At 48.0% G+C, this 26,902-nt stretch overlaps 2 protein-coding genes across 4 annotated transcripts in view; both read left to right on the top strand.

Moving 5' to 3' along the window:
• The first annotated feature begins 219 nt into the window (after positions 1-219).
• LOC135104972 (E3 ubiquitin-protein ligase TRIM32-like) overlaps positions 220-26,902 on the top strand; it is a 27,669-nt gene continuing 986 nt past the window's right edge. Inside the window, exons 1-6 of the mRNA XM_064012823.1 lie at positions 220-448; positions 610-1,147; positions 20,580-21,293; positions 21,689-21,871; positions 25,155-25,334; positions 26,815-26,902. The exon at positions 26,815-26,902 is cut by the window's right edge and continues 986 nt beyond it. Coding sequence (XP_063868893.1) covers positions 1,145-1,147; positions 20,580-21,293; positions 21,689-21,871; positions 25,155-25,334; positions 26,815-26,902 — 1,168 coding nt within the window. The 5' untranslated portion in view covers positions 220-448; positions 610-1,144. The remainder of the gene's footprint in view (positions 449-609; positions 1,148-20,579; positions 21,294-21,688; positions 21,872-25,154; positions 25,335-26,814) is intronic.
• Positions 3,496-17,549, top strand: LOC135104971 (uncharacterized). Of its 3 annotated transcripts, XM_064012820.1 has the most exons (5): positions 3,496-5,382; positions 5,483-5,578; positions 5,657-5,740; positions 5,838-6,001; positions 16,594-17,549. In XM_064012820.1, the coding sequence occupies exons 1-5, from the start codon at positions 5,199-5,201 to the stop codon at positions 16,708-16,710; spliced, it is 645 nt and encodes a 214-aa protein (XP_063868890.1). In that variant the 5' UTR covers positions 3,496-5,198; the 3' UTR covers positions 16,711-17,549. The 3 variants fall into 3 exon arrangements, with proteins under 3 accessions (XP_063868890.1, XP_063868889.1, XP_063868892.1); XM_064012819.1 differs by lacking the exon at positions 16,594-17,549 and having other exon boundaries at positions 5,838-9,915; XM_064012822.1 differs by lacking the exons at positions 3,496-5,382; positions 5,483-5,578; positions 5,657-5,740; positions 5,838-6,001 and adding an exon at positions 16,291-16,438.

Consider the following 26,902-nt stretch of genomic DNA (forward strand, 5'->3'; position numbering starts at 1 on the left):
TCAGTTCAGCAGTGACATGAAAGTCAGCTGCCAGACAAGGCGGGAGTTGCTTCGGGTATCAGTGTGGCAGCTTTTCCCCGACATGAGAGGCGATGAAAGTTACCAGATACTGCAATTCTTCCAGTGGCCACCTCCCCAACTCCCCGCCGCCACAGGTGTGATACGAGTAGTAATCTTATCACTCTTGTCTTAACTCACCTGTGGACTGTTGGCGGTGGCGTGAGCACGTAGTACTTCTGGCGACATCACCTGGCGGCGCTGGTGACGCGGAGAAACATAGGTGTTGAAGTTGCTTCTCATCTGCCCATGCTGCCCCTCTCACCGCATCATGATTTCTCAATACTAATTCCTTTGGCTCTTCATTAAAGGGTCTATCCTCGTGAGTGAGCCACATGAAGCACACGTCGGCATCACCACCCTTGGCTTGACACGCTCCCACAACAACAAGGTGCATGCTGGCGTGTGTGTCAGAGCCTTACAGCGACCTGTTGCCCCCACACGGCTTCCATTGCTATGAGATTTATTCGTCATTACTTTGGTTTATTTTACTATAAATTTAAATGAGCTTATGTTTTGACTAACTGGTGAATTGCATCTCCATCCAATCAGGAGCAAGGAAGCGGAGTGTGACCAGCGTTGTGGCAGCAACACAGAGGCAGGCAGCCTGAAGGAAGGCCAGCAACACAGAGGCAGGCAGCCTGAAGGAAGGCCAGCAACACAGAGGCAGGCAGCCTGAAGGAAGGCCAGCAACACAGAGGCAGGCAGCCTGAAGGAAGGCCAGCAACACAGAGGCAGGCAGCCTGAAGGAAGTCCAGCAACACAGAGGCAGGCAGCCTGAAGGAAGGCCAGCAACACAGAGGCAGGCAGCCTGAAGGAAGGCCAGCAACACAGAGCCAGACAGCCTGAAGGAAGGCCAGCAACACAGAGGCAGGCAGCCTGAAGGAAGGCCAGCAACACAGAGGCAGGCAGCCTGAAGGAAGGCCAGCAACACAGAGGCAGGCAGCCTGAAGGAAGGCCAGCAACACAGAGGCAGGCAGCCTGTAGGAAGGCCAGCAACACAGAGGCAGGCAGCCTGAAGGAAGGCCAGCAAGACAGAGGCAGGCAGCCTGAAGGAAGGCCAGCAACACAGAAGGCAGTTTGAGCCATGGTGAGTGTTGTCCCCAGCAGTATTGGAATTTTATATATATATATATATATATATATATATATATATATATATATATATATATATATATATATATATATATATATATATATATATATATATATATATATATATATATATATATATATATATATATATATATATATATATATATATATATATATATATATATTTTTTTTTTTTTTTTTTTTTTTTTTATGTAGGAAGGATACTGGCTAAGGGCAACAAAAATCTAATAAAAAAAATGCCCACTGAAATGCCAGTCCCATAAAAGGGTCAAAGCAGTGGTCAAAAATTGGTGGATAAGTGTCTTGAAACCTCCCTCTTGAAGGAATTCAAGTCATAGGAAGATGGAAATACAGAAGCAGGCAAGGAGTTCCAGAGTTTACCAGAGAAAGGGATGAATGATTGAGAATACTGGTTAACTCTTGCGTTAGAGAAGTGGACAGAATAGGGGTGAGAGAAAGAAGAAAGTCTTGTGCAGCGAGGCCGCGGAAGGAGGGGAGGCATGCAGTTAGCAAGATCAGAAGAGCAGTTGGCATGAAAATAGCGGTAGAAGACAGCTAGATATGCAACATTGCGGCGGTGAGAGAGTTTTTGAGGCATTGAACAATACCAAGTTTGCTCTGCCCCAATCAGAAATTTTAGAAAGATCAGAAGTCAGGCGTTCTGTGGCTTCCCTGCGTGATATGTTTACCTCCTGAAGGGTTGGACGTCTATGAAAAGACGTGGAAAAGTGCAGGGTGGTATCATCAGCATAGGAGTGGATAGGACAAGAAGTTTGGTTTAGAAGATCATTAATGAATAATAAGAAGAGAGTGGGTGACAGGACAGAACCCTGAGGAACACCACTGTTAATAGATTTAGGAGAAGAACAGTGACCGTCTACCACAGCAGCAATAGAACGGTCAGAAAGGAAACTTGAGATGAAGTTACAGAGAGAAGGATAGAAACCGTAGGAGGGTAGTTTTGAAATCAAAGCTTTGTGCCAGACTCTATCAAAGGCTTTTGATATGTCCAAGGCAACAGCAAAAGTTTCACCAAAGTCTCTAAAAGAGGATGACCAAGACTCAGTAAGGAAAGCCAGAAGATCACCAGTAGAGCGGCCTTGACGGAACCCATACTGGCGATCAGATAGAAGGTTGTGAAGTGATAGATGTTTAAGAATCTTCCTGTTGAGGATAAATTAAAAAAACTTTAGATAAGCAGGAAATTAAAGCAATAGGACGGTAGTTTGAGGGATTAGAGCGGTCACCCTTTTTAGGAACAGGTTGAATGTAGGCAAACTTCCAGCAAGAAGAAAAGGTAGATGTTGACAGACAGAGCTGAAAGAGTTTGACTAGGCAAGGTGCAAGCAGTAGTTGGGAAATTGCCATGGGGGTCGCCCCCCTAAAAAGGCTTGCCACTGAGGTCCCCATTGCATGGGGACCTCAGTGGCAAGCCTTTTTAGGGGGGCTCGACCCCCATGGCAATTACCCGGAGTGGCAATCCATTTCAGGATGGAGACCCTGACTGTAAATAGAGTGTTGGGGGATGGGAGAGGGAGGGAGGGGGGGGGGGAGGGAGGGGGGGGGAGGGGGGGGAGGGGGATCCCACCCCCACCCCAGGAGCGACTCTGATGGCATGCCATATTGTGAGTGTGGGGCTGATCAAGTTGCAATGGGGAAACCTGACAGCAATTTTCCGTAGACTTCAGTGGCAGTCCATGTCAGGATGGAGACCCAGGCTTGGGAAAGGGAGGATGGCGATTCACGACGGCAACACCAAGGGGTGGGGGGGGAGGGAGGGGGGAGGGACGGTGACGGCGACACTGACGGAGAGGTGGGGGGCGTGCGTCCTTATCCTTCGGCGACGATGGAATGACTAAATGAATCAATGATGGTGGGTGGAAAATAATTGAGTGAAAGGAGGGGGGAGGGTGTGGACTGGCGGCCAGACGTGGAAGTCGCCACACACACGCGTGGCTAGGGGACTGTGACGGCAATGCCGTGTAGGTCGCCCTTTCACGTCCCCCCCCCCACCCCCAACCCACCCACCCAGGGGCGACTCTGACGGCAAGCCATATTGCGATGGTGATCCTGATAGCAATTTTCCATAGATCCATGCTTGGGAAGGGGGGGGTGATTCACGACGGCAAACACCAAGGGGGGGGGAGGGAGGGGGGGAGGGACGGTGACGGCGACACTGACGGAGAGGTGAGGGGGCGTGCGTCCTTATGCTTCGGCGACGATGGAATGACTAATGAATCAATGATGGTGGGCGGAAAATAATTGAGTGAAAAGGGGGTGGAGGGGGGGAGGAGAGGTGATGGGGGGGGGGGGGGGCTGGCGGCCAGACGTGGCAGCCGCCCGCCACACACGCGTGATTAGGGGGACTCTGACGGCGCTTGCCATAGAAGTCGCCCTTTCCCTTTCATTCACGGAATCCTGGAGGGTGGGATGACCGAGTGTTGCCATCACGCGTTCCCTCCGACATCTCAATACATCCCCTATGGTCAAGGTCGTCGCGACTGCCGCACGAGATCCCGTTACCTGTCCATCCTTTTTACCTGGAGAAAGCGTCTGTGACGGCCAGGGCGGAGCGGCGGCCTCTTCCACTTTCACCGACCACCAGCGGCATGGCTGACGTAATACTTATGTCGGATGGCGGTCTTATTACTATCATTATTATTATTATTATTATTAATATTATTATTATTATTATTATTATTATTACTATTATTATTATTATTATAGCCGACACGTGCTCCCTCCGATATCTCAGTACATTCCCCTATGGTCAAGGTCGTCGCGACTATCCACGCCGTACCGCCATAATCTCCAGTCTGCCGACGTATATATGTCATGAAAAGGTAAAGTTTAAAGTCAGTCTGTTAGTTGACAGGGTTTAAAAAACATGTCATTGAGAGATAGTGACGATATATACGTATACCTATCTTCTCTTGCAGGTGGTAGGTCATTTCCCAACAACACAACAACAGAATTTGAAAACAGAATCTTACCCATTCATTTAGACACCGGCAGGGATTATGAAGTCGGCCTGTGTAATATTTTATTCCCTAAATATTTCTACTGCATTGCGGAAGGGGATCCAAATTCCAGTATATCGTTCTATGGTCGGGTTAAGCAGTCAGACTTTGATATGTATGAATATAATATGTATACCTATCTACCGGAAAGGAATATCATCTCCAATTTTACCGATAAGAACATACCGGCCATAACTAAGGCAATTAATGGACAGATAGTGAGAGAACTTCAAGCAATCTTGAATGACTCCTTTAAGATCTATTTCCCTTACTCGGATATCATTTATTATGACCGCGACTTGGAGCGGGTCGTTGTGAATAACGCGATTGTCCCTCCTAATGACGATCGTATTTACAGTGATATAAGTATAAAATTTGCATCGCATATAGCTCACATTCTGGGTTTCAATCCAAATTTTCGCTACACCGTCTACTTTCAAAGATCTGGCGACGGCATTTCATCTTCCGACGCCAGCGAAGCTTCCTCCTCATCACCCATAAAATTATTCGCTCAATACGTACCGCGAGCTGATGCAGGGACGGATTATATGTACGTTTATACCGACATCATTTCCCCCTCGCGATTTGGCAACCAACTAGTTAATATATTAGACGTCATACCACTCCCCGGCGACAGCACCAGTAAAGGTGCGAATTCAATTACGTATAAACCACTTTCTGCATCAACTATAGAGAGTGTGGCCATCAAAATTGCTAATCAAAGAGGCAAACCTATTCAGTTTGAAGATGGGGAAAACAGTGTTACTTGCGTGTTACATATAAGACCACGTTAACTTTGCGTCTCGGACGTAAAATTTTGAAGAGAATCGATCAAGGTGGGGTAATGGGTGGAGTGGAGGATAATGAAACAGGCAGGTGTTGCCTACTTCCGAGTCAAGGCACGCGCCTCGCGACCATCTGCGCGGGAAGCTTCAGTGTTTCCCCGCGCGGCATGGCGGCCGGGACAAAGTGTTGACAATGTTATAGAAAAAAAAAGAAAAGAAAATGGGTGTTCACTGTGGAACAGCAGAGGCGCGGATTTTATGTGAAGTGTGTGGGAGATGGCGCACTAATCCATCCTGCCCCTCATGTGTGGAAGACCAGTGTGATTTATGCGAGCGGTGTGGACTTCTGTTTCCACATCCACCGCCAGAACACACCTGCGAAGTTGGCAATCCTGCTTCTTCTGGTAAGCATTATTACTTATTTTGGCGGGAATGTATAATAATAAAGATGAAATGACTGTCAATCTTTACAAGTTTGAGCTCTGAGCACATCTTCCTGTACAGGCTCACACTCGATTGAGGTTGAGCAGAACGCCGGCGTAGAAGGCCCACGTCGGCGGACGTCACAAGGCGACATCCCACGCGGAGGCGGGGGAAGAGGTGAGAAAAAAAAAAATACTACAAATAATAAAGCAATAAATACGGTGCCACCGCCACTACTAATATTCTTTTTTTAAGACTCGCCACGGCCGGGACCGAGTGGATTATCGGGGAACGTATTCAATTCTTCCGAGACTTCAAGTCCTTCACTACCTACACAAGGTAAATATCAATTCAATAATAATAATAATAATAATAATAATAATAATAATAATAATAATAATAAACTGTCGCTGCTACTTCTATTTTTTCTTCCCAGACACGCCACAAGCGGAGGCGGACCACGATGAGCGCAGCATGGCAGGAGAGTCGGCGGATGCAGACCTTGACGAGCGCGGGATGCCGGAAGAGCCGCGGTTAATTGACTCGAGGGAAAATTTTATGAGGAGCTTCACCAGACATCAATATGACATACCTGATCATGTAAGCAGAGATCCACTCGGTCTACTTACCGAATACAGGGAGTTCTTTATACGGGAAATTAGATCATATTTCACGTCACACGGCTCGCCATTCCCCCCCACCCTGAAAATATTTTCACACATTTCTCTGTTACTAGTGAAATTCTCTACCTTAGGCGAGGATGAACATCGAGTCATTCATATTGCTTTTAGAGCACGACTGATCACCTATCAAGATGTGCCTGACCTTGTTGATTTATGGATCCATCAGCTGAACAGTCGGCTGGAAAGCCTTACCAGCGAGACTGAAGGATCTGGTTTTATCATTTCAAGAGTACAGAATTTTTTCATCAACTATTGCTTGCATGTCGCATGTAGTGGCATAGGAGATTATGTTGCTTATCCTAGAGGCGTGCGAGGAGGGAATGAAATTTTCAATCCTGATGGCCGACATTCATCCTGTGTTATTCAGTGTTTGGCGGCTTTCAGACTTCATGCTCGAGGTGTACCTTGGAAAAGAATTCCAAAAATATTACGGAGACGGCATGGCGGAGAGAAATACGTCACGCGCGGAAAAGTAGGCAGTCCAGTGACTTGGGAGAACTTGAGTCAGTTAGAAAGGTTAAATTGTCTGTCTCTGGACGTTTATACACTGACAAAAAGCGGTGAGATATACTATTTAACATTATCAAGAAAAGGCTCGCGGAAGTATAAAACTGTAGTCTCACTCCTTTTACTAGGTGGAAAACATATGACGCTCATTAAAGACGTGGAGAAGCTGCACCGGAAATTGACGAGAAGCAGTCCCACCCCAGAGGGTCATCAGTTTTGCAAAGTATGTTTCAGCTCAGTTCCCAAGTCTGTCAGTTTGAGCGATCACGAGTGTCACTGCGACTTCACTCAAACTCTTCTCTTTCCAGGTGACGGTGAAAAAGTAAAATTTAAAAATTTTGCCTACACCTATCAGCCTGCATACTTAGCATTTTTTGATTTTGAAACTATGATAAAACCTAAGGAGAATAGGAGTGTGATAGCTGAACATGACCCAATTGGATACTCGTATCTCATCATCAATAGGCATGGAGATGTCGTGGAAAAGAGAAGTTATTTCGGTGAAGATCCCGTGAATAATTTCATTGATAGCCTATCCAATGCTTGGGGAATCATCAAGGAAAGTGTAGTTAGCTATCCAATTAGCATGTCTGCGGAGGATGAAGCCCACTTCAAACGTCAGCGTCACTGCGAACTCTGCCATCAACCCTTTAATGTGAAAACCCCACCTCATAAACATCACGACCACTCATTACCACAAAATAATTACAAGGGGGCTTTGTGCGCGCGATGCAACCTCCAGTGTCGTGACATGAGGAAATATCTCATCACTCTGGCACATAATATGAGCTTTGACGTCTCCTTAATCATAAAAGACCTTCACTTGCCAGAGTCGCACGTGGACATCCTTGCCAAGTCAGAATCGCATTTATTGAAAGTAAGGATTAAGGAATTGCAGTTTCAGGACACGCTTTCCATTATGAATGCTGGCCTCGGTCATCTCGCTCAGAGTCACGTGCAGGCGGGCTATAGCACGCGTTACGCCCAGGAAATGGTGAATTACCTCCCCGAGGATGTAAGGCGTGTAATTTGCACTCAAAAACAGTTTCTTTGTTATGAGTACATCACCGACCTTGGCCGCTTAGAAGATCGACAATTGCCACCTCGTGAGGCATTTTATGACACGCTCAAGGGGAAGGCTCTGCCACCTGGAGAATATGAACACGCTCAAAGCGTGTGGAGTATGACATCCTGCCGCACTTTAGGCGATTACATAAGACTGTATTGTGAGATTGATGTGGGATTATTAGCCGACACATATCTCAAATATAGATCATACCTGCATGAATTTTATGGGCTGGACGTGTCACATTACGTGTCACTGTCTTCTTATGCTTATGACGCTTTTTTAAAGTCGACAGGCGTTCAACTTGATCCACCTTACGACCCTAACATGTATCACCTGATCAAAAGAAATGTACGAGGAGGCTTTGTAACTTGCGTCAGGCCACACCTGCAGTCAAACCACGAACCCGACGGTGGACCCGGCACCTATGTGTTCTATCTGGACTATAATTCATTATATGCAAGCGTTATGTGTTCCCCCCTGCCTATGGGTGACATCAAAAAGCTTTCTCAGTCAGAGATGGATGATTTTTTTGAAGTTGGCATCCAGAATCATGCGACAGATGGCGACGTCGGTTACTGGCTGCATTTAGACAGCTGTGACGTTTCCCCCGACGTAGCTCGGATCACGGACGAGTTCCCTCTGTGCCTCGCACACATGACTATTACAGAAGATGACATCTCACCGTACAGTAAAAGACTGTTAGAAGCTGAGGGTCGTAAGCTGGGGAGGAAAAATCGTAAACTCGTGGCCAGTCATAAGGGACTGAAAGATCATCTCATCAGTCTGGAATTGCTGCAACTTTTACTCTCACTTGGACTGGAAATACAATGTGTTCATGCTATATATAGGTTCAGACAGGCTCCATACCTGAAACCTTTCATAGAAAGGAACGTCGCTCAGCGTAAAAATGAGACGTGCGCCATTAAAAATCGCATTTGCAAACTGATGTCAAACGCAGTTTATGGTAGATCCATGTTATCTGAAGTGAAGTATGGCCTCCAGCAGAAATTAGTGACAAAAAGAAAGTCTTTCCTGAAGTATGCAAGAAATCCATCCTTTAAAAGGGTCCACCAATTAGGCGAGGACCGAGTCATATGTGTCAACAGTAAGAACACGATTAAAATCAGGCAGCCAAATTACTTGGGATACCATATTTTAGAAGTGGCAAAGAAGTACATGTACAACTTTTGGTATCGTGTCATCAAAGCTAATTATGGGGAGAGAGCTAAATTAGCTTATGAAGATACTGACAGTTTCATTTTCAGTCTGCACATACCTACAAACTTAAATGATGAACTGAAACATGGACCCATGGCAAATTTTCTCGACACCAGTAACTTTGCTTCAGATCACCCGTGTTTTAATGGGGAGCGGAAGGGTCAACTAGGCTTGTTGAAATCTGAAACCGGATCCACGCTCATCAAAGAGGCGATTATATTAAAGCCAAAGATGTATTCGCTGCTGTTGGAAGATGACAAGCAAGTATCTCGAGGTAAAGGCATTCCAACTCACCTTCAGCAAAATATATTGCATCAGCAGTATAGGGAAACACTTAATAATGTCGCATGTGGGATGGTGGATTGCTATAATATCAGGAATGTGAAAGGACAAATTTGTACCACTCGTATGCGAAAGCGAACGTTGTCACATTTTGACGACAAGCGCTTTCACGTCGATGGCTATACCTCAAGGGCGTATTATCACCCCGACAATGATCCGCGGGAAAGAGATGTGGAGAATGAGATGGAAGAGGAGGTGGCGGTGGATGTGGGGGAGGTGGATGTGGATGAGGAAGAGGAGGAGGAGGAGGAGGAGGAGGAGGAGGAGGAGGAGGAAGAGGGGGAAGAAGAGGGGGAGGATGGGGTAATGAGTGGTCTGTGGCGTGATCGGGAGAGACTTTCCGCGGCATTATTCACATCATGATTAAGGGGTAGAGAAAGAGAGGACGCAGCTGCTAGCAGACGCCCTTCATGTAATGTAAAAAAACATTTGCTCTGACCACGTAGGCTAAGGAAGAGGGGGAGGTGGAGGATGGGTTGTGTCGTGATCGGGAGTGGCCTTCCATGACATTATTCACGTCATAATTAAGGGGTGGAGAGAGACCGCGGCCGCCAGCAGCTGCCATTCATGTAATGTAAGAACATTTGTTTTGAGTATGGAGTTAAGGAGAGGAATGAGGAGATTGTTCATGTACTGTAAGGACATTTGTACTGTCCACGCGGGATAAGGAGGATGAGGAGGAGGAGGTAATGTAAGAACATTTGTACTTAGGTTAAGGAGAGGGGGGAGGGGGGGGGGAGGTTGAGGAAGAGGTGTGGGTCGGGGGAGATCCACGTCATAATTAGAAGGCAGGGATGAGGATGCAGCTATGAGGTTAGTTATGCTGTTACCTACATGACCATGTAAATAAAGGTTAAGTAATAAATACTGTAAACATATCGTAGCGTCTTTTAGTAACCCTCTGAACTTAACATGGACAAGACATTTAGCGAAGAGATGCTGAATCTCTTCAGATATCCTGCACGCATAATTATTGCAGGTTATACAAATTCCGGCAAAACACACCTCTGCAATAAAATTATAGAGAAATATCAGCATGGATTTAACAGAATTATCATTTGTGGCGTCTCATCGCATTCGCTGCAGCAGAATTCCCCTTTTCAAGATAAGGTCGAAGTGCATGAGAAAATTATTGATCCCGTGATGGATGATAACAGTCCATACGCCGACCCGCAAACGCACACACTCCTGATATTAGATGACAATTTCCTCACGGCTGGCAATTCTCAAACGATAGCAGAGGCTTTCACCAAAGGGAGACATAAAAATTTGTCAGTTATAATGATAGCACAGAATGTCTTTTTCCCCGGAAAGTATGCTAGAACGATAACTTTAAATGCCTCACATTACATTCTTATGAAAAACAGAGATATATATCAAATTGAATGTCTGGGCAGGCAACTTTATGGAAGGGAGCGCGCCAAACACTTTGTGGAAATTTATAAAAATGTCGTGCTTAGACGAGATCACGGTTATTTGTTGTGTGATTTATCCCCGAACGCACCCGAAGAAATTCAACTGCGCACGAATATTGTGGATGAGCCACCCTGTGAGAAAGTCTATCTGCTATGAACGCCGTTTTGGACGAACTTTACCGGGATATGACGAATCCTGCGGCTTTAGGAGGTGTGCAAGCACTCTACAGAGAGGGGAAGAAAAGGGATAAGAATCTAACACTCCGCGATGTGAGGGCATTTCTGCAGGGCAACCGCACTTATACGCTTCACAAGCCGACACTGAAACGTTTTCCGCGACGAAAAATTCTCGCTCCTAAACCGTCCGTCATTTTAACTTGCGATTTGGCTGATTTTGCGAGGCTGCACAGACACAATGGCGGCGTCCGATACATCATGTTTTGCCTGGACGTTTTCAGCAGATACTTGAAAGTGGCAACGCTGACAAGTAAATCCGGACACAGTAGCCTGCAAGCGCTGAAAAAAGTTCTAGAGTCGGGGAGTTTTACAGGCGTGTCGCGTCTTTTTACCGATCAGGGATCCGAATTTTATAATCAAGCAGTGAAAAAATATCTAACTTTGAAAGGTATTACCTTGTATTCCAATTACTCGCGTGAAACAAAGGCGAGTTTGGCAGAAAGGGTCATCCGAACCATAAAGACAAAAATATATAAATATCTCACGCAGAACAACACACTGACGTATATTAACGTCTTGCCCACCCTAATAAATACGTACAATCACACCCCACACCGCGGTTTGGGCGGCAACCAAACGCCGGCTCAGGTTCACCACCTCCGCGAGCTGTCACAAGTCAGGAAGCAATTTAAACGAATGTATTTAAATCGGCCAAGGGGAAAGAAAGTTGTCAGTCATAAATTAGACGTGGGAGACATTGTACGCTTGCAACGTGCTTCCCGAACGCAATTTAAATTCAATAAGGGTTATACCGTCAACAATACCGAGGAGCTTTTTAAGATAAGTCGTGTGGATTACTCACATAAAATCCCTATTTATTTCATAAGGGATTTGGCGGGGGAGGACGTGACCGGCGCTTTCTACAGGGAAGAATTAATCAAGTCCTCTCTTCCCTCACATTACCAGGTCGATATATTACGATCGAAGGTCGAGCGAGGTAAGAGAAAGTACTTCGTCCACTGGCGTGGGTACCCAGATAAATTTGACAGCTGGATAGATGCGGACGACTTAGTATAAGATATGGATGAGGAAAAACCATTGATATTGAAGTACAAGGATTTGGTTTTTCTCCTCTCGCACGTCACCCCTAAATTGCGGAAGCAGGTCTTGCAAAGTTTGAATAAGCGCGAAGTCAATTGCATCTCGGAAATATTCGCCAACTTTTTGAAGAGACGCCTGACGGACGACGATACCATCATTAACCGCCTGAAAAAATTCAAGAGTGATATTCGCACTGTAGCCTTGAAGAAGACGCCCGTGTACAAGAAGAAAGCGATTCTAATCTCCAAACGAGGTGGTAACATATTGGCCGCGTTACTCCCGATAGCCGTGTCGGCAATAACAAGTTTACTACAGAGATGAAAGAATATTGTTTAGTTCCCGTCTCAGTTGCCGAGAGGTGTAAGTTTAAACCGACCGACAGCACAACTCAGCACCGATTCACGTCAAAACAAGTCAAGAAAAAAAAAAAAACTTCACTTCCGCTACCGGCCGCCGCCCTCCCCGACGCCGCCAGCGTGACGCCACCACCACGCGCACCTGTCAATCCACCCTTGGATGATTTGATTCGAGTTGCCGTTCCTCCTTCCTTTAGAGAATATGGTTTATCTCTCTTGAAATTATTGGAGGGCAAACCTGGGATTTCATGGGATGAGCGCGGTAACTTACTTCCACCATTTTCTGGCATAAGCGTGTTTGATCTCATACGAGTACTCGGTCACGAAAAGGGGGCCGCGAAAAGACTTTCACCCGATAAGCGTCCATTATTATCACTGCTACTTCGCATGGCGCAACTCCCCGCGGATGCCATCAGAAATACGACTCAACGAAGTAAACTGATAGGTGGCGGGGTCGGTGACATCTGGGAAGCATATTAAATGAGAAAGCTCCCCATCTTACTCTGTAAACGAGTAAGTACATCAATAATACATGAGAGCACGTGTTAGGCGCGTCAGGGGTGCAGGCCCACGGATGGATAATTGATGAGGGTTATGGTCAAAAAAAGGTTCACCCCCCCCTAACCCACATCCCCTAATAAATAATACGTTCCCCACCCTCCATCCCTTCCCACCAACAAAGGAAAAAAAAAATAACACCTGCGTCAATTTGAATGAATAAATTCTACTACGCAGAAGGTGTAATATCGACCAATACGTGCGAATAAAGGTCTGCGATGTCACATTTCCCCCTCACTCCCCTCACAGAGGGTTCAACGTGCGGATCAGCCCTCCAATTACTCGTCAAGATGAAGGTGGTCGAGGGCAAGCTGACCGATGGCATCTTCCGCGACCGCCGCTGTTATATCATTTATTCAGTAAATGCCGTCTCCACCGAACCGAGTGGGATTGCGCGGGATCTCAAAACGATTTACCCATACGAGAATACACATGCAGCTAGAAAGAGACTCTACTCGCTTCATCGGGCCACGGCAGACACGAGAGATGACCCAGGACGTATCATTATCCACGCGCCTCCCACAGGAAGCGTAAATCTCCCTCACCTGGTGGCCTGCGTGACTCAGTATGGTTGGGGCGAGGCCGTCGAGGGAAACGAGAAGGCGCGACAGGCAATCGCGACGTCGAAGGATTTGCCTTACGTGGAAGGACTCAAGATGGATACAAGCGTGAATCGACGTCAACACTTCCAGAATTGCCTGAAAAAGATTGCCCTGCTAGCCATGGCGAACGCTGAAGTAGAGCAAATTATTATCCCGGAAGGACTGGGATGTAGAGGTCGCTGCCAGGATGAGTGGAAGAATAATTACCTGCCTATGGTGGAAGGGCTGGCGCAGCGACTTCAACCTTTTGGAGTTGAAACTATTCTGGTGAGGAAGTCTGAATAACTATATCATGTAAATTTTAAAATAAAGTTGATGTGTGTTTGACAAATCGAGTATAAATGTATTCCTTAATTGGGGTGACCGTTATTATTTATTTTGATCATGGCGGGAGCAGCATATCAGACAGAAATAAATAGCCGGTGATTATGCTCGACGTCTTATTCATGACGTGACAACCATCATGACGAGAGCGTTCACACCTCCCACTCGAGCGGAATACGACTTGCTTTTTACGCAAAGCAAAGGTGGAGGCTTAGACGACATTCGGGTTTTTATTCCACCCCATTCAAGAAGAGGTGGCGGTCTATTTTCCGTTTTGAGTGGCTTTGCTAAAAGAGCAATTCCCTTTCTCATGCGCACTGTAGCACCCGAAGCGCTCCAAATGGGAAAAGGTTTATTAACAGATGTTTTAGAAGGGAAGCGACTTCGCGAATCATTAAGAAATAGAGGTGTTGCAGCCGTGAAGGGTGTGGGGGAAAGGATAGTTCGAGGCGGACGAGTAATGAAAAAGAGGAAAGTTGGAGTCGGAAAAAAAAAAAAAAAGAGAAAACCACCAACCAGGCAACTGAAAAGAAAGACTTGCTATAAAGCAGATATCTTCAATATTTAGCTTAGTCGCAAAGATGACTCATTACGGTCCGGATGTGCAGGGTGGAGCGACCTCCACCCCCCTGAGCAATTATCTGACGGCCGTGAGTGAGAACTTTCCGCGGGTGAATCGCTTGCATACCATCGAATCGTCAGTCGCTGCGAGGGGAAAGTTGGACGTATTACCCGTTAATTTAGATGCAAATGCTAATAATCATGCGGGGATCAACGATCCTTACATTGAATTTAGACTGCCTGGTATTCCAGGGCAATTTTTGGATCTATCAACGCTGTCTCTAGAATTGCGAGTTAGCGCGACGAAGGCAGACGGCGCGCCACTAGACGATGGCGATCACGTCGTTTTTAGTAATGGTTTGAATAATACGATGTTTAAGTCATGCGCTTGTTATTTTAACGAACAGCTTGTGGAGTCATCCTCTTTGTTCAACTATCACGCCTTCATTAAAATGATTACAACAATCCCTCAGGATAAAATTGACTCTATCGGTCGCGTCGCCTTCTACCATCGTGATTATGATGGATCAAAAGGCATAATCAATAAATTTGATGAAGACTATTTCACGGGAGGGAATAAAGACGAGAAACAAATGATGAAAGATTGTAAAACGCACGGCATTTCGATGACTGCGCCTTTGTTTTCGGATATATCAAGTCTGGACGCTTATCTGCTTGACTCTGTTGATGTGAGAATTCGATTAGAATTGGCTAACAAAACATGGATTCTTAATTCACACCAAGATGCCAGCAGTTTCAAATTTAAGCTCGAGATGGCTAAGTTATGGGTTGACCGCGTCACGCCACATCCGCCCGCCTTAGAATCGTTAAATAACTCCTTGACTCGAAATCCAATGCAATACACTTTTAATAGAACGCTCAATAAAACGTATGTGTTAGCCGCCAATCAAACGTCTTTGATTGCCGAATTACCTTTCGCGCAAATCATACCTCAAAATTTGACCATGGCAATAGTTGATATGGACAGCTTACAAGGCGTAATTGATAAGAATGGTTTATATTTTCAACACGCCGATCTGTCACATGTACATATCACCGTGAACGGGGCGACCATTTATAACGTTCGCAGCTCTTTCCCGCATCACGCGTCAAAATTGTTTTACACGACCCTTGAGTCACTAGGATTGGACACGCGTAATTCCCTAACATTTGATGCATTCAATAAAGGTCGGACAGTATGTTTCTTTAACTTTGTGACGGAGGACGTGCACAATGCCATCCCTCTGGATAAATCAGGAAATCTAAGAATTAATCTGTCGTTTGCCAAGGGACGTAATCACAACCGCGTCATAATGTTTTTCGCCGACACTACTGGCGTCATAGAAATTGATCATTATCGTCACGTTCGCTGCATTGTCCGCGCATAAGCCGTCATGAATGCACGTGAAATACAGGCCGGTCTAGCAGGCATCTTGGGCGATCGAGTTTATTTTTTAGGCTGTCACGATCATCGCCATGTGACAGATCTGATAAATCTTGCCAGAAAACAGGTGAAGCCATGCGTTTTCATTCTAAATACATTGAGTGACTCAAAGACCATGGGCCACTGGATTACTGTTTATCTTAATTTTCAAAGTCAGACCATAGGCTATTACGATAGCTATAACTTGCATCCCAAATACAATTCCGCTGTCTTACATCATTTTATGCAAACTTGTCCACATATGAAAATTAGCACATTAAATTATCGACTTCAGGGGTTGAATTCCCTCGTGTGTGGCATTTATTGCATGTTCTTTTGCCTTCTACTGAGTTGGCATACATTAAAACGTGCAATGTGCATTATTCACGCCACCTTCAAAAAGCATCAATATCTATATAATGACAAAAAAATTACTCGTATGGCATACGTAATATTTCGTAATATGCCGCATTGCATGCCTACGTTTTGCCCAGCCGGCAGCCAGGCGAGATGTCGTAACATCTGTAAAGCGGTAATAAGGTAGATTGGGGGGTGGGGTGGGGGTGGGAAAGGGGGTCAATATGGGGTAATTGCTGACGGATAAGCGTCACTTCGCCATCACCTCTCAACCCAGTCGGACGTCGAAGCCTCATCTCCAAGAATGGAGCAAGCTAACAAACATTTCATCTTGAGAACTGCGGGTGAGTACGCCATTACCTTGCACGGCATCTGACATCTTCACCATTGTAAATTACATTAACGTTCTTTGCCAATGAATAAGAAGAGGGAGAGTGGGAGGGGAAATAAAAACTTTTCCATTGTTCTCATCGTTTTTTTTTTTTTTTGTCTGTTACAGAACGCATCTCTTTCCGCTTTGATATCTATCTGGGCGATGCTGGGGGTAAGCGAAGCCGTGCTGACCATGAGGATGTCAATGTGGAGAAAATGTCAGAACCTGCAAAGAAGAAATTGATCTTTAGTGATGACGACATGTCGCCACTGCCGGCCAGCCCACCTCCTGACGCTCCATCAGGACAGGAGTCGCAACAGCAGCAGCCGACATCGCAGTCGATTCCGCCACCTCAGGAGTCGCTGATGCCACCTCCGACCGAAGCACAGCCGCAACGGTCAGATGAGTCGACAGTAGGCGGCAAAGAGGGTCAGGAGGTGAAGAAGAAGTCGCAGGAAAACAGAAAAAAAAAAAATATTCCCCCTAACACGCCAGAGGACGACAGCACACCAAAACTCCCCGTTGCTCCAGCCGCCCCTCGTAAGAAGCTGGTTCCTAGAGTTATTAAAACTACGCCCGTCATTGACAGCGATGACGATGATCTCTTCGCCTTCAATTCGCAAATGTTTTGAATGAAAGAGATGTATTTGCCCTAATAAGCAATGAGCTGTATTTGTCCTAATAAAAATAAAATGTTCCATCGACTCTGCATAACCTTTCTAATAATAATAATAATAATAATAATAATATTAATAATAATAATAATAATAATGATAGTAATAAGACCGCCATCCGACATAAGTATTACGTCAGCCATGCCGCTGGTGGTCGGTGAAAGTGGAAGAGGCCGCCGCTCCGCCCTGGCCGTCACAGACGCTTTCTCCAGGTAAAAAGGATGGACAGGTAACGGGATCTCGTGCGGCAGTCGCGACGACCTTGACCATAGGGGATGTATTGAGATGTCGGAGGGAACGCGTGATGGCAACACTCGGTCATCCCACCCTCCAGGATTCCGTGAATGAAAGGGAAAGGGCGACTTCTATGGCAAGCGCCGTCAGAGTCCCCCTAATCACGCGTGTGTGGCGGGCAGCTGTCACGTCTGGCCGCCAGCCCCCCCCCCCCCCATCACCTCTCCTCCCCCCCTCCACCCCCTTTTCACTCAATTATTTTCCGCCCACCATCATTGATTCATTAGTCATTCCATCGTCGCCGAAGCATAAGGACGCACGCCCCCTCACCTCTCCGTCAGTGTCGCCGTCACCGTCCCTCCCCCCCTCCCTCCCCCCCCCTTGGTGTTTGCCGTCGTGAATCACCCCCCCCTTCCCAAGCATGGATCTATGGAAAATTGCTATCAGGATCACCATCGCAATATGGCTTGCCGTCAGAGTCGCCCCTGGGTGGGTGGGTTGGGGGTGGGGGGGGGGACGTGAAAGGGCGACCTACACGGCATTGCCGTCACAGTCCCCTAGCCACGCGTGTGTGTGGCGACTTCCACGTCTGGCCGCCAGTCCACACCCTCCCCCCTCCTTTCACTCAATTATTTTCCACCCACCATCATTGATTCATTTAGTCATTCCATCGTCGCCGAAGGATAAGGACGCACGCCCCCCACCTCTCCGTCAGTGTCGCCGTCACCGTCCCTCCCCCCTCCCTCCCCCCCACCCCTTGGTGTTGCCGTCGTGAATCGCCATCCTCCCTTTCCCAAGCCTGGGTCTCCATCCTGACATGGACTGCCACTGAAGTCTACGGAAAATTGCTGTCAGGTTTCCCCATTGCAACTTGATCAGCCCCACACTCACAATATGGCATGCCATCAGAGTCGCTCCTGGGGTGGGGGTGGGATCCCCCTCCCCCCCCCTCCCCCCCCCTCCCTCCCCCCCCCCTCCCTCCCTCTCCCATCCCCCAACACTCTATTTACAGTCAGGGTCTCCATCCTGAAATGGATTGCCACTCCGGGTAATTGCCATGGGGGTCGAGCCCCCCTAAAAAGGCTTGCCACTGAGGTCCCCATGCAATGGGGACCTCAGTGGCAAGCCTTTTTAGGGGGGCGACCCCCATGGCAATTTCCCAACTACTGCAAGCACGGAGGCACAGTTTCGGAGAACAATTGGAGGGACCCCATCAGGTCCATAAGCCTTCCGAGGGTTTAGGCCAGCGAGGGCATGGAAAACATCATTACGAAGAATTTTAATACGTGGCATGAAGTAGTCAGAGGGTGGAGGAGAGGGAGGAACAAGCCCAGAATCGTCCAAGGTAGAGTTTTTAGCAAAGGTTTGAGCAAAGAGGTCAGCTTTAGAAATAGATGTGATAGCAGTGGTGCCATCTGGTTGAAGTAGAGGAGGGAAAGAAGAAGAAGCAAAGTTATTGGAGATATTTTTGGCTAGATGCCAGAAATCACGAGGGGAGTTAGATCTTGAAAGGTTTTGACATTTTCTGCTAATGAAGGAGTTTTTGGCTAGTTGGAGAACAGACTTGGCATGGTTCCGGGCAGAAATATAAAGTGCATGAGATTCTGGTGAAGGAAGGCTTAAGTACCTTTTGTGGGCCACCTCTCTATTATGTATAGCACGAGAACAAGCTGTGTTAAACCAATGTTTAGAAGGTTTAGGACGAGAAAAAGAGTGAGGAATGTACGCCTCCATGCCAGACACTATCACCTCTGTTATGCGCTCAGCACACAAAGACGGGTCTCTGACACGGAAGCAGTAGTCATTCCAAGGAAAATCAGCAAAATACCTCCTCAGGTCCCCCCAACTAGCAGAGGCAAAACGCCAGAGGCACCTTCGCTTAGGGGGATCCTGAGGAGGGATTGGAGTGATAAGACAAGATAAAGATATGAGATTGTGATCGGAGGAGCCCAACGGAGAAGAAAGGGTGACAGCATAAGCAGAAGGATTAGAGGTCAGGAAAAGGTCAAGAATGTTGAGCGTATCTCCAAGACGGTCAGGAATACGAGTAGGGTGTTGCACCAATTGCTCTAGGTCATGGAGGATAGCAAAGATGTAGGCTAGTTCACCAGGATGGTCAGTGAAGGGAGAGGAAAGCCAAAGCTGGTGGTGAACATTGAAGTCTCCAAGAATGGAGATCTCTGCAAAAAAGAAGAGGGTCAGAATGTGCTCCACTTTGGAAGTTAAGTAGTCAAAGAATTTCTTATAGTCAGAGGTGTTAGGTGAGAGGTATACAGCACAGATAAATTTAGTATGAGAGTGACTCTGTAGTCGTAGCCAGATGGTGGAAAACTCGGAAGATTCAAGAGCGTGGGCACGAGAGCAAGTTAAGTCATTGCGCACATAAACGCAGCATCCAGCTTTGGATCGAAAATGAGGATAAAGAAAGTAGGAGGGAACAGAAAAGGGGCTACTGTCAGTTGCCTCAGACACCTGAGTTTCAGTGAGGAAAAGAAGATGAGGTTTAGAAGAGGAGAGGTGGTGTTCTACAGATTGAAAATTAGATCTTAGACCGCGAATGTTGCAGAAGTTAATGAAGAAAAAGTTGAGGGGGGTATCAAGACACTTAGGATCGTCGACGGAAAGGCAGTCCGACCTGGGGACATTTATGGTCCCCTTCCCAGATGGCGACTCCGAGGCTGGTGTAGGAGTCGCCATGATTTTAAAATTTTTTGAGTGAAGGGTGTGTGTGTTATTAGGTGCTTGTAGTTTTGTGTGGAGGAAGAGAGTTGTCTTTAGAGGGCAGGCTGTGACTACCCCCTTGTGTTGTGAGACACAAAGGTCACAGTGAGGTCACAGCTGGGTTTAATGATAAGTTCACAGCACCCCCTGAACAGTGCTTTAGACCTCACTGGGAGTAATTATCGTTTCGGCAGGTGTCTACTGCCTCCTCCAATATATATATATATATATATATATATATATATATATATATATATATATATATATATATATATATATATATATATATATATATATATATATATATATATATATATATATATTAAATGAGTGGTTGTGAATGAGGGGGAAAACATGAAGGTGAGGGGTTAATGGTGGAGGAAAGATTGACAGCAGCAGCAGCAGCAGCAGCATGAGGTGTTTGATGTGGAGAGCGTGCCGAGCTGGGTGGAGTGAGTCCCTCACGCCGCCTCTTTGTTGCAGGATGACAACGTGGAGGAGTGTCCAGTGTGCCTCACCACCTTTGACGACACCCTCAGGCGGCCACGCAACTTGCCCTGTGGCCATACATTGTGCTCGCCGTGCATTGACGGACTGAAGCAGCAGGGTGCCGTCACGTGCCCCACCTGCTGGGTGAGTCACACCGTGCCTGAGGCGGGCCAGTTCCCCATCTCCTTTATTACGGAGGGCTTTATCAGGAGACTGAGAAGACTGGTCTCTCTGCCAGCCGAGCCAGGGAAGCAGGCAGCCCCACCAGTGACACGGCCTGCATCAAAGGCGACAACGGGACTCAGCAGGAAGGCACAGTCCCTGCTGCAGGAGCAAGAGGTGAAGGTCCTGGCTGCCATCCGCTCCTGCCAGGAGGAGCAGAGCCAGCTGGCCGAGTACCTGACAACCCTCGGTGGCTGGAGCAGTCGCCAGCAGCGGCTGCAAGACGAGCTGCAGACGCTGGTGGACCAGAGCAAGAGTGCCCGGGAAGCGGTGCGCCGCGAGGAGTCCCGGGTAGAGGGCAGGCAGGAGGAGGTGCGGCAGAAGGAGCAGCAGCTGCACGCCGCGCTACAGTCGCTGCGCACGGCCGCAACACGGCAGGAAGCTTACGAGGTCATTGAGGACACAGACCTTCTGGTGGAGGACAGTCAGACAGAGGGGTGTCTGGGAGTGTTTCCCGACGTCCACGCCGTCACCACCGTCACCAAGGTGGGTGTGGCCTCACACTTGTTGTGCTTGCAGGTCACTCCTCTGGCCACGGTCAGTGAGTGAGTGAGTTTATTGAGCACATCTTAAGCTGTGCATACAACACTCACATACAACACAGTGTTTGTAGTCCCAAACATGTGCTTTACTCCACAACAATGTTAAAGCATTAAACTCCAAGTAGCGCGTCAACACTTCATCAGTCACTTGTTGAGTTACACAGTGGTACACAGTATTAAACTAATTACAAACACTTACTTCAAACCACCATTATTAACACTCCTGCCTAGATCGTTTACCTCATGCCACGCCTCCACCACACGTCCCTCCATTTGCACGGTACCCTACACACACACACACACACACACACACCGCCTCACTGCCGCGCTGTGTTTCAGGTGGCACAGGCATCGCTCGCAGCCCTGCAGGCCGCCACCGCTGCCGCTGCTGCCACACAGGCAGCCCTGGAGGCAGTGGGCACTGCTGCTGCAGCCTCGGGGAACTCCAGACTCCCAGCAGCCTTGGCCGAGGCCTCCTCCATCGCGGATAGGCTGCAGGCCCTACTGGCGCCGCCCCTGACGGTGAGTGTGGCAGGCACGGAGTGTCACTGCTGCCCGGCGCTGCTCTTGCTGCGCGGCTCACGGCTCTTTCTCTCTCCTTGTTGCTCTCTCTCTCTCTCTCTCTCTCTCTCTCTCTCTCTCTCTCTCTCTCTCTCTCTCTCCTGCCAGTGTGGGGTGATGTGCTAAGGCGGGTTTGCAGGGGCTGTTTTTCCAGCCGGCTGGTCAGCCGAAAGCCTTCACACGGTGGAGAGCAGCCGCTGACCCGCTGGCCCGCTGCATCACAACGCAATCAATATGGAGTCGTCCTCCAACGAGCTTTTTTTTTTTTTCTATGTAGGAAGGGCACTGGCCAAGGGCAACAAAAATCCAGTAAAAAAAAATGCCCACTGAAATGCCAGACCCATAAAAGGGTCAAAGCAGTGGTCAAAAATTGGTGGATAAGTGTCTTGAAACCTCCCTCTTGAAGGAATTCAAGTCATAGGAAGGTGAAATACAGAAGCAGGCAGGGAGTTCCAGAGTTTACCAGAGAAAGGAATGAACGATTGAGAATACTGGTTAACTCTTGCGTTAGAGAGGTGGACAGAATAGAGGTGAGAGAAAGAAGAAAGTCTTGTGCAGCGAGGCCGCGGAAGGAAGGGAGGCATGCAGTTAGCAAGATCAGAAGAGCAGTTAGCATGAAAATAGCGGTAGAAGACAGCTAGATATGCAACATTGCGGCGGTGAGAGAGAGGCTGAAGACAGTCAGTTAGAGGAGAGGAGTTGATGAGACGAAAAGCTTTTGATTCCACCCTGTCTAGAAGAGCAGTATGAGTGGAACCCCCCCCCCCAGACATGTGAAGCATACTCCATACATGGACGGATAAGGCCCTTGTACAGAGTTAGCAGCTGGGAGGGTGAGAAAAACTGGCGGAGACGTCTCAGAACACCTAACTTCATAGAAGCTGTTTTAGCTAGAGATGAGATGTGAAATTTCCAGTTCAGATTATAAGTAAAGGACAGACCGAGGATGTTCAGTGTAGAAGATGGGGACAGTTGAGTGTCATTGAAGAAGAGGGGATAGCTGTCTGGAAGGTTGTGTCGAGTTGATAGATGGAGGAATTGAGTTTTTGAGACATTGAACAATACCAAGTTTGCTCTGCCCCAATCAGAAATTTTAAAAAGATCAGAAGTCAAGCGTTCTGTGGCTTCCCTACGTGATATGTTTACCTCCTGAAGGGTTGGACGTCTATGAAAAGACGTGGAAAAGTGCAGGATGGTATCATCAGTGTAGGAGTGGATAGGACAAGAAGTTTGGTTTAGAAGATCATTAATGAATAATAAAAAGAGAGTGGATGACAGGACAGAACCCTGAGGAACACCACTGTTAATAGATTTAGGAGAAGAACAGTGACCGTCTACCACAGCAGCAATAGAACGGTCAGAAAGGAAACTTGAGATGAAGTTACAGAGAGAAAGATAGAAACCGTAGGAGGGTAGTTTTGAAATCAAAGCTTTGTGCCAGACTCTATCAAAAGCTTTTTGATATGTCCAAGGCAACAACAAAAGTTTCACCAAAATCTCTAAAAGAGGATGACCAAGACTCAGTAAGGAAAGCCAGAAGATCACCAGTAGAGCGGCCTTGACGGAACCCATACTGGCGATCACATAGAAGGTTGTGAAGTGATAGATGTTTAAGAATCTTCCTGTTGAGGATAAATTGAAAAACTTTAGATAGGCAGGAAATTAAAGCAATAGGACGGTAGTTTAAGGAATTAGAACGGTCACCCGTTTTAGGAACAGGTTGAATGTAGGCAAACTTCCAGCAAGAAGAAAAGGTAGATGTTGACAGACAGAGCTGAAAGAGTTTGACTAGGCAAGGTGCAAGCACGGAGGCACAGTTTCAGAGAACAATTGGAGGGACCCCATCAGGTTCATTAGCCTTCCGAGGGTTTAGGCCAGCGAGGGCATGGAAAACATCACTGCGAAGAATTTTAATACGTGGCATGAAGTAGTCAGAGGGCGGAGGAGAGGGAGGAACAAGCCCAGAATCGTCCAAGGTAGAGTTTTTAGAAAAGGTTTGAGCAAAGAGTTCAGCTTTAGAAATAGATGTGATAGCAGTGGTGCCATCTGGTTGAAGTAGAGGAGGGAAAGAAGAAGAAGCAAAGTTATCGGAGATATTTTTGGCTAGATGCCAGAAATCACGAGGGGAGTTAGATCTTGAAAGGTTTTGACATTTTCTGTTAATGAAGGAGTTTTTGGTTAGTTGGAGAACAGACTTGGCATGGTTCCGGGCAGAAATATAAAGTGCATGAGATTCTGGTGATGGAAGGCTTAAGTACCTTTTGTGGGCCACCTCTCTATCATGTATAGCACGAGAACAAGCTGTGTTAAACCAAGGTTTAGAAGGTTTAGGACGAGAAAGAGAGTGAGGAATGTACGCCTCCATGCCAGACACTATCACCTCTGTTATGCGCTCAGCACACAAAGACGGGTCTCTGACACGGAAGCAGTAGTCATTCCAAGGAAAATCAGCAAAATACCTCCTCAGGTCCCCCCAACTAGCCTGGTGTATATAGCCTGGCAGGTTGTGGTGCTGTGGTGCTGTGGTGCTGTGGTACACACGTGCTGGGGTGCTGGCTGCCTCAGTGCCTGGTGTATATAGCCTGGCAGGCTGTGGTGCTGTGGTGCTGTGGTACACACGTGCTGGGCCGCTGGCTGCCTCAGTGCCTGGTGTATATAGCCTGGCAGGCTGTGGTACTGTGGTGCTGTGATACACACGTGCTGGGGCGCTGGCTGCCTCAGTGCCTGGTGTATATAGCCTGGCAGGCTGTGGTGCTGTGGTGCTGTGGTAGACTCGTGCTGGGGCGCTGGCTGCCTCACTGACCACATAAACAAACATAAAGTTCCTCATCTGTTTTCCACAATTTTTATAAATGAATGTAAATGTTTTATTTATTTATTGTACATAATGGCAGACAGTCAATGGTTATTACTAAAACACTAGCCAACAACTTTCCTCCTATTTTCAATTTTATATTGAGAGTTGCTCTCATTTGACCCGGGAAAAATGGAGGCAAGGCGGCCCACACACCGGCTTCCCGGCTGCTCCGGCAATTCAGCAAATCGCGGCTGCATTTCGCTTCCGGTTGCACGATCCCGGCTAAAAGCAGCCGTGAATTGCCTCATGTAAAAACCCCCTTTACACTGAGCAGACTGCTCAAGGCCTAAAGGTTTGCTGCTGCTGCTGCTGCTGCCTTTTGAAATGTACATCTTGTATCCCTTCCCCAAACTGCCAGCCTGACTTACTGCCTCCTCCTTCCTGCAGTCCGAGGACCTGCACAGCCTAACACAGCCTGCCAGGGGCCTGGTGGAGGCTGGCCGTGTCTTCGCCGTCCACGACATGGAGGGACAGACTCGGCACGCAAGGATCAGCCTTGAAGACGGCAGCCTTTACCTCCACTCCCTGCAGGCCCAGGCCCTGCCGAACCTCACCGCCACCCTGCAGGTGGGTCAGGGCGTCGCGCCCCGCCCTGGTGCCACCACCGCGTGGCTGGAGGGAAGGGGACTGCCCGTCACAACACTCACGCACCCGTTCTCACCCTTACCCTCCCTCACCTGGTCCACCACACCCTGCCCCTCTGCCAGCCACTGTCCCTCCCTCCCTCCCTCCCTCCCTCCCTGCAGGCCCACACTTCCTGCCCTGCCCCTCTGCCAGGCACTGTCCCTCCCTCCCTCCCTCCCTCCCTCCCTCACTGCAGGCCCACACTCCCTGCCCTGCCCCTCTGCCAGGCACTGTCCCTCCCTCCCTCCCTCCCTGCCTGCAGGCCCACACTGCCCGCCCTGTCCCTCCGCCAGGCACTGTCCCTCCCTCCCTCCCTCCCTCCCTCCCTCCCTGCAGGCCCACACTGCCCGCCCTGACCCTCCGCCAGGCACTGTCCCTCCCTCCCTCCCTCCCTGCAGTCCCATACCCTCCCCACACTCCCTGCCTTTCCTCTCCGCCAGGCACCGTCCCCCCCTCCCTCCCTCCCTCCCTGCAGGCCCACACCCTCTCCACACTCCCCGTCCTGCCCCTCCGCATGGCACCGTCCCTCCCTCCCTCCCTCCCTCCCTGCAGGCCCAAACCCTCCCCACACTTCCCGCCCTGCTCCTCCACCAGACAGTGTCCTTCCCTCCCTCCCTCCCTGCAGGCCCTCACCCTCCCTACACTCCCCGCCCTGCCCCTCCACCAGCCACTTTCCCTCCCTCTCTCCCACCCTGCAGGCCCACACCCTCCCCACATCCCCGCCCTGCCCCTTCGCCAGCCACTGTCCCTTCCTCCCTCCCTCCCTCCCTCCTCCCTGGAGACCCACACCCTCCCCACACTTCCTGCCCTACCCCTCCGCCAGGTAGTGTCCCTCCTTCCTCCCTGGCGGTGGGGGCTGTCACAGGAGCACCGTCCCTCCCCCTCACTGGTGCCCCTGGCGGTGTGGCAGGCGGGTCTTGTCATCCTCCTCACAGTGCCAGTACTCATTACAAGGGAATCATCATCTCAAACACCACCAATAATCAGAGTAATGAGCGTCATCACAGAAAAAAGGTCATTGTTGTCATTATTCATGTTATTATTATTATTATTATTATTATTATTATTATTATCATTGTTACTATTAACAGTGATATGGAGATGGTGATAATGATGGTGACCACGACAGCCATGGTGACGATGACACTAATAGTTATGACAGTAATAAGAACACTATCAATACTCATAAACATTTAAAAAAATAAAAAATAAGAATACTTCTGATGCTGCTACTGATGATGATGATGGTGATGATGAAAATTGTAAAACCTTTAACTGTAATAATGATAACACTACTAATAATAACAAAAATAATGATAGTAGTAATAATAATAATAATAGTAATAATAATAACAATAATAATAATACTTCTACTACTACTATCAACAACAACAACAACAACAACAACAATAACGTGTCCCAGATGGGGAAGGTGGTGCCGGCCGACCCCCCCCTGCGAGGTGTTCCTGGACCTGGCGTGGCCCGGCAGCGTGGCGCGGCGGGTGGTGGTG

This window comes from Scylla paramamosain, chromosome 11, assembly GCF_035594125.1.
Source record: "Scylla paramamosain isolate STU-SP2022 chromosome 11, ASM3559412v1, whole genome shotgun sequence".
NCBI lineage: Eukaryota > Metazoa > Arthropoda > Malacostraca > Decapoda > Portunidae > Scylla > Scylla paramamosain.

Excerpts from the sequence above, each read along its gene's own strand:
- LOC135104971 (XM_064012819.1), top strand. The coding sequence starts at position 5,199 with ATGGGTGTTCACTGTGGAACAGCAGAGGCGCGGATTTTATGTGAAGTG. Across the intron at positions 5,383-5,482 it reads TGGCAATCCTGCTTCTTCTG|GCTCACACTCGATTGAGGTT; the intron begins GTAAGCATTATT and ends CTTCCTGTACAG. Across the intron at positions 5,741-5,837 it reads TCCTTCACTACCTACACAAG|ACACGCCACAAGCGGAGGCG; the intron begins GTAAATATCAAT and ends TTTTCTTCCCAG.